Source organism: Penaeus vannamei, chromosome 16 (assembly GCF_042767895.1).
Source record: "Penaeus vannamei isolate JL-2024 chromosome 16, ASM4276789v1, whole genome shotgun sequence".
Taxonomy (NCBI): Eukaryota; Metazoa; Arthropoda; class Malacostraca; order Decapoda; family Penaeidae; genus Penaeus; species Penaeus vannamei.
Window position 1 is genome coordinate 41,499,451 of NC_091564.1, and position 7,500 is coordinate 41,506,950.

The window sequence follows — 7,500 nt, forward strand, 5'->3', positions numbered from 1 at the left end:
TATATCAGGAATTTACAGAAACTCTCTCTCTCTCTTTCTCGGCCTGTTTGTCTATCTCTCTGTCTCCGAGTGCCTTTCTCTCTCTTGCTCTCTCTGTCTTTTGAAACTGTATTTTTGTAGTAATTGTTTTCATTAAGATAATGAGCTATGTTTCTACATTGACGATATTCTACATTTCCTGCAATGAAGATAGGTATAGATACAGAGATGGGCACAAACACACACATACACACAATATGTATGTATATATATATACATATATATTTTTTTATCTTTCAGCATTTTAAAATCCGTTCTTGGACATAGGCCTTCCCTAATTTGCGCATATACCTGTATGTGTATGTGTGTGTGTGTGTGTGTGTGTGTGTGTGTGTGTGTGTGTGTGTGTGTGTGTGTGTGTGTGTGTGTGTGTGTGTGTGTGTGTGTGTGTGTGTGTGTGTGTGTGTGTGTGTATTCATGCAGACACATGGCAGATGATTTATGGGGTCTCACTCTAGTATTTTCTCGCAGTTTATCACAAGCGAAACATTTCCAAACCGTGACGGTCAATATCAGTATTTGACACGATCTGTGCATTTGTTTGCTTCCGTGCATGCTGGACTGATGTTTCTGTATATGTGTATGTTCTCTTGCCCCAGTGTGCAGGAAGGTTATTTGCGATGTATGCATTTTTGTCGCATGAATGTTTGCATGCGCTGTTTCTACTAATTTGATTTTTGTGTTTAAACTTGAACGTTTGTTTCCCTTGACCTGCATGGCTGCCTCTTAATTTGCAGGGCTGTTTGTCCTTCGCCATTGCAAAGAAAGAAGGTCTGTTTGCATTGCGTGTTTCTGTAAGTGTTGAGTGAGTGTTTGAAGGTTTGTTTTGCTTGGATGTTTCTGAGTACTTTTTTGCTTAGTGTGAGTGCTGAGTTGCGTGAACGGTGTGTGTTGTGTGAGTACTGAGTTGCGTGAACGGTGTGTGTTGTGTGAGTACTGAGTTGCGTGAACGGTGTGTGTTGTGTGAGTACTGAGTTGCGTGAACGGTGTGTGTTGTGTGAGTACTTACTTGCATGTTTCACGAGTACAGAAATGTTTCCGTTTTTGGTACAAGTTTGTGTTTGCATTGCATAACCGTCTGTGATGCACGATTGTCCCGTTATTATTATCATTATTATTATTATCATCATAGTAAGGTATATAAAGAGGCACACTGAAAAAATCGATATTTATACCAAAGGTGTCAGTGCAATGTCAAGATACAGCTAAGAAAGAATGAAAGGGTAGAAAGTCAGCTATTTACGTAAGAAAAACATGTTAGCTGATCTTTTAAACTCATCAAGAGTTGAAGAAGTTACAATCTCTGAAGGCAATCTATTCCAAAGTCTACAAATAGCAGTAAAAAATCATCTTGAAAACTGACTTGTAAACGACGACTTATATCAAGTGTCATTGAATTGAGGGTCATAGCACTTCTGGTAATTCTTGCAGGTTGATAAAAATCAGGTAAAAACTTATAGAGGGGATGTGAATTATCAGTTACTATCTTGTATAAGACTGAAAGAGCCCCAATGACTCTACGATGTCCAATTTCCAAATTTCAGTCAGACAGGAGAAATTTAATGGAATTAAAAGAACGATCAAGTAGTCTTAAGTGTCAGTCTGCAGCAGATAACCATACAGGAGAACAATACTCAAAATGAGGCAGAATAAAATAAAAGAAGCATCTACGTGTAATGTCATCTTCATAGATTTTCTTGCACTTGCGAATGATACCTAACTTTGATGAAATTGCCCGAGCCATATTCCTAATATGCAATTCAGAAGTAATATTTGAATCAAAGGTTTGACCTAAGAGCTTCAGGTTATCCACTGAAGTGATTAAGACTCCATTAATCAGCAGACTTGGATGCTGAGGCAACTGCGCTCGAGACCGACTCACAATCATTTATTCTTTAGACAGTAGGATTTAATTTCATGCCCCACCGAGAGCACCATGATTGAATCATCATCAGGTCTACAGTGAGACTGTCAGCTACTATTTGCCTGGTTGCCGGAGAAGGAATATCAACAGAGAGAGAAGTATCATCAGCATATGCCAATATTCCATTAGTAATGCCAGACCACATATCACTTGTATATAAGATAAAGAGCAAAGGGCCAAGAACACTACCCTTAGGAACCTAAGAAGACACATGAGAATACAAGCTAAAACTACCATCAACACGAACACGCTGCTGCCTACCAGTTAAAAATTCAATTAAGATACTTAAAACTTTACCAGAAACACCAAAAGACTGTAATTTAATAAACCTTTGTAATTAAGTGTCAAAAGCTGCACTAAAATATAGAAAGACAAGTCTTGACTCATGACCCTTATCTAAAACAGACTAAATTTCATGCACCAACATAAGCAGTGCATCATTGCAGCCGAGTCCCTTTCGAAAACCAAACTGAGTCTCTGGAAGAAAGTGTCTCAAATGTACAAAAAGACGTTTGACCAGCATACGTTCAAAAACCTTGGACAAAATTGGTGAAACTGAAATGGGCCTAACGGATAATACACACAAAAACAGTAACGTAATACCTTTCACAGTCCCCCCCCCCCCCAGTAGGTGAATAGTGGGCCCTTGGGAATAGGGGTAACATTACCAAAGCGCCAGCACTCTGGGAATGACCCTTTACGAATTAAAAGGCGTAAGATAACGGCTAATTTATGAGCTAATTGGCCATTTAGTCTATTTAAAATCAAAGGAAACAAGCCATTAGGGTCTACTCCACCACATTCATCTTGCTCTGATAACAGATACTTGATTTCTGAGGACCTGAAAGCAAATGAATTAAAGCATGGCAATGGGTGACATGATAGAGGAAGTTCAATATCTTCTAAACTTTGTTTTAAAATAAAACAATCTCCTAACAAGGTAGCTTTCTCAAATGGACAACATGTAACACTACCATCAGGTTTCATTAAAGGGGGAATGGAGGACTCAAGACCAAACAGAGATGTTTTAAGTGTTGACCACCATTTATGAGGTTGTGAGGCTTCTGAGAGAACTTCTTTCAAATGAGCATTATATTCAGATTTAGCCTCCTTATAAACATTAGTTGCTGTGTTTCGCATGACGACATAATTCTCCCAACTAAGATGAATACCAGAGATTGTAGGCAGCATGTTTGTCCCTATAAGCCTGGTGACACCATTCATTGAATCATGCTTTATCATGTGAACGAGATTTCAGAGTTTTGCTGGGTACAAACCTCGTTATGATGATGCCCAACAATAACAAATGCAAAGCTTTTACAGGACAAGGAGCACCATAACATTTCTCCAAACTATGCTATCAAAAGCATGGTATACACCATTCCAGTTAATTCTAGACTTCAAGAGGACGTGTCTAGTAAGAGGTATAGGAAAGTCCAGCTGGATCTTACATGCTAGACTACAGTGGTCGGAAGAACTTATTGGCGCGATGGAGTCTACATCAACAACCCCTCTCACATCAGTTAGTAAATTATCTAAAAGATTACCACTCCTGTGAGTTCCACCACGGACTAACTATTCACACCCAACTACATCTACGAAATCTAAGGCAGAAATGCCATGTCGGTCAGTTGGGGACACAGAATTCAGCCAGTCTCCCTGGTGAGCACGAAAATCACCTATTAATATAAAGCAAGATTTACTGTCATTCTCATGAATAGAAATGTACAGTCAACAGACAATCACAAATACTGTCATCAAAGTTGGGACTTCTCTAAAGACTAAAAATGTAGAAAATATTAAAACAACTGCACACTCACAACCATGTATTCGTGACAACCACAATCATACTTTGTAAAACGACTAGCATTAAAACCAACCTTAGAATATACACAAACCTTGGGCTAAAGGCAGGGAATTCCTACGTAGCATCAAGGGTTTATTAAAATTAGGTAAAAGCAACTCTGACGTGTGCCGCATGTCTGAATCCAGAGTTTCAGCACAACAAAAAATGTCAAATTTTGTCGAGATAACTGCAAGTTCAGTCAAATTCCCATGAAGTCCACGAGTATGACTAAAAAGAAAATTACAATACTTTGGACGGCAAGGACCAGAATTCAGCTCAACATCACCAGACAACAGAACAACAATTCCACATAGAAATAACAAAACCATTAATTTGAGAAAGACCTTGGTTATATATATAAAAAAGGAGGAAGAAAATTGTGAAAAAGGAAGGAAAACAAAAACTGCAGGGATGTGTTTTCCTACAATAGAGAGGTGACTGAATTCAGGATTATTGGTCACAATAGAGAGAGAGAGAGAAGGCGAGTGTTACTGCAAATTCTTGATATATGTTATACATTGTTTAATCACTTCAATGCAGACAACTGCAGTTACCCCTCATATATTATATCTATTCAAGTAGTTTACATTAAAATAGTGATTCGCAAAATAATGCTCATAATAGATCGGTAATGTTATGGCAACAATAAATCAACAATTTTTGGAAAACAGCTTAATTGGACACACATTGAGGGGTGTGTGTCGAGGTTCTCTGGGAGGAGGTGCTGGACCAGGGGTATAAATTGCACAGCGGAACAGTCAACGGTCAGTTACGTTGTCAGCATGAACCAGTTCTCTTGTCTCTTCCTCTGCCTGGCTCTTAGCCTCGTTTGGTAAGATAAGAAAATTTCGTGATTTGCTATCGCTTGAGAGATGTCAGTTGATTTTCAAAAGTGGAAAAGTATTCAAATAGTAATGACTAAAATTATATGATATACAACTTTTTTTTCCAAACCGCTAGCCTTCCTGGTGGGGAATGCACGCCCGAGGAACTGGCTAGCCTGGGCTGCAAGCGTGCATGCGACAAGGCAAGTGATGCTCACTTATTTTGCAGCACACACACACACACACACACACACACACACACACACACACACACACACACACACACACACACACACACACACACACACACACACACATACATACATATATCCAAAATCCCAAATACTTTGATCCACGGTCATCTAAGTTTCTACTGACGTATATCTTGATTCCACGCCATTAAGGTACTTTATCTGATAGTATGATTTTTAATTAGAAGCTAAAACGAAATGGAAGAAGTAGAAGCCTCTTCCTGAATTTGTATTGTTTACAAACACCATTGTATTTCTCAGATTCTTTCAAAACATTTTTCCTCGGTACATATTTTTCTTTTTTCTTTTTATCATGTGCTATATGACCTTAGATGTCTAGCACATTTATCTTAACCATTAACCATTTTTATCATGTGCAATGTTGAAGTTGGGTCAGGTTTTGCATCTTTACGTATCCATCGCGGGCGAGCGACGTGTCAGAATCACACAACTGGATAACTCCAATGGTCAAAGGCATTTGCTTGTTTTATTTCATATATATATATATATATATATATATATATATATATATATATATATATATATATATGTATATATATATGTATGTATATATATATATGTATGTATATATGAGTGTATATATATATATATATATATATATATATATGTGTGTGTGTGTGTGTGTGTGTGTGTGTGTGTGTGTGTGTGTGTGTGTATAATATATATATATATATATATATATATATATATATATATATATATATATATATATGGGTATAGGTATCTGTATGTATATGTGTATATATATATTTACATGTATGTGTGTGTGTGTGTTAGCATGCTAGACCATCCGCGATTATTCGCAATGATCATCCTTAACATCCTTCGAAATACCACCCATATGTTAATCTCAAGACCCCCCCCCCCCCTCTCCTTCTCCCCAGGGCGCCGGCGAGGTGTGCGGTGGCCCGTCGAACGCCATTGGCACCTCCGCCGAAGGCCTCGTCGGCGATAAGGACACCGAGGACGTCAGCGATAACCGCGCGTGTCGGTCCAAGCAGCCCGGGGATGTGGCGGGGAAGAAGCAGGCAAAATCACTGGACGATTAAAGATTAGTTGTTGGATGATTATATGTTTAGGGATCATATAAATCGTCAACAGAGGCTTTGGCTATCATTTCTAACCTGAGAGAGAGAGAGGAGAGGGAGAGAGAGAGAGAAAGAGAATGACACGAAGCGCTAGGATGCGGTCTATTGTGGACTTACCAGGAGTGCATCCGGATTGCTCCAGTCTCTGGTGCCTCAGTAGGTGGTCTCTGATATGTCTCAGAAGGATGTGGGCGAGAACCTTGCCTGGTATACTGAGCAGTGTGATGCCTCGGTGGTTGCTGCAGTCCCATCGGTCCCTCTTCCCCTTCCAGAGAGGGATGACCACACCCCTTCAACAGGTCAGGGGGAACGGTACCGGACCGCCAGATGTCAGCCAGGACAGCATGTAACCCCCGTGCCATAGGTTCACCTCACCTCTGACGCGAGCGACTCAGAGTCAGGGGAGGGGAGGGGAAGGGACGGCAGGAGGGAGAGGGGGAGGGGAGGAGGGAGGGGAGGGGAAGGGACGGCAGGAGGGAGAAGGGGGAGGGGGAGGGGAAGGGACGGCAGGAGGGAGAGGGGGAGGGGAGGAGGGAGGGGGAGAGGGGAAGGGACGGCAGGAGGGAGAGGGGAGGGAGGGAGGAGGGGAAGGGACGGCAGGGAGGGAGAGGGGAGGGAGGGAGAGGGGAAGGGACGGCAGGAGGGAGAGGGGGAGAGGAGGAGGGAGGGGAGGGGAGGGGAAGGGACGGCAGAATTAGCGAAGCATATGACGTATTCGCTGTATCTAATATTTGCATTCAGGTGCGATATTCCTATGATATCAATAGTAAAAGAATGTTACTGTGTGTGTATATAATACATATACATATATATATATATATATATATATATATATATATATATATATATATATATATATATATATATATCCTGTATTTACAATAATCATAATATAACCATAAATTCCTTTAATTAATGAGCACGGGATATGGATAAGTAATACGTACCGTAACGCCTAGTTGAATAATAGTTTATCTCTTGGTATATCGTTATATAACTTATCGAAAATGACTCGTATCTCACATGAAATGCCAACAAACAGTAACTGGCGCTTAACAAGTTTTTTATCACCAAACTGCCGAATTGGCAATTACATGAAGACGGTAAAAGTCAGACTCCTAGCCAATCACAGTTCAGGAAATGACGTCACGTTTCTCTGGCCAATCATAACTCGAATATTGTGGGTACCTTTGCCCTCCACCAAAGAAAGCTTCAGTCTGTAACTTGCTGGTGTTCAAGACGTTTAAAGGGCATGTTTTTCTCTTTGAATATTGTTCAATAATGTATGCTTAGCCTATTCATGCAAAAAAGAATCGAAGAGACCCTCTGGTATCCCCCAAAATACCATAGCAACGCCCTTACAAACGGAGATCCAAAATCCGGCGGTCTTCGGCAATCCCTGGTTGTGACGTCATTCCCAGGGCCAGGGAGAATCTTATTGGATTGCGTCATACAGTGCACCGCGAGTCGAGAATATCACGGAATTGTTCTAGTTTTGAGTTATTAG

At 40.4% G+C, this 7,500-nt stretch overlaps 1 protein-coding gene across 1 annotated transcript; it reads left to right on the forward strand.

The window, feature by feature from the left end:
• Positions 1-4,547: 4,547 nt before the first annotated feature.
• On the forward strand, positions 4,548-6,008 carry LOC138864512 (single insulin-like growth factor-binding domain protein-2). The gene is made up of 3 exons (XM_070131685.1): positions 4,548-4,641; positions 4,770-4,836; positions 5,790-6,008. Exons 1-3 carry the CDS (start codon positions 4,592-4,594, stop codon positions 5,952-5,954), a joined length of 282 nt encoding a protein of 93 aa, XP_069987786.1. The 5' UTR covers positions 4,548-4,591; the 3' UTR covers positions 5,955-6,008.
• Positions 6,009-7,500: the final 1,492 nt, after the last annotated feature.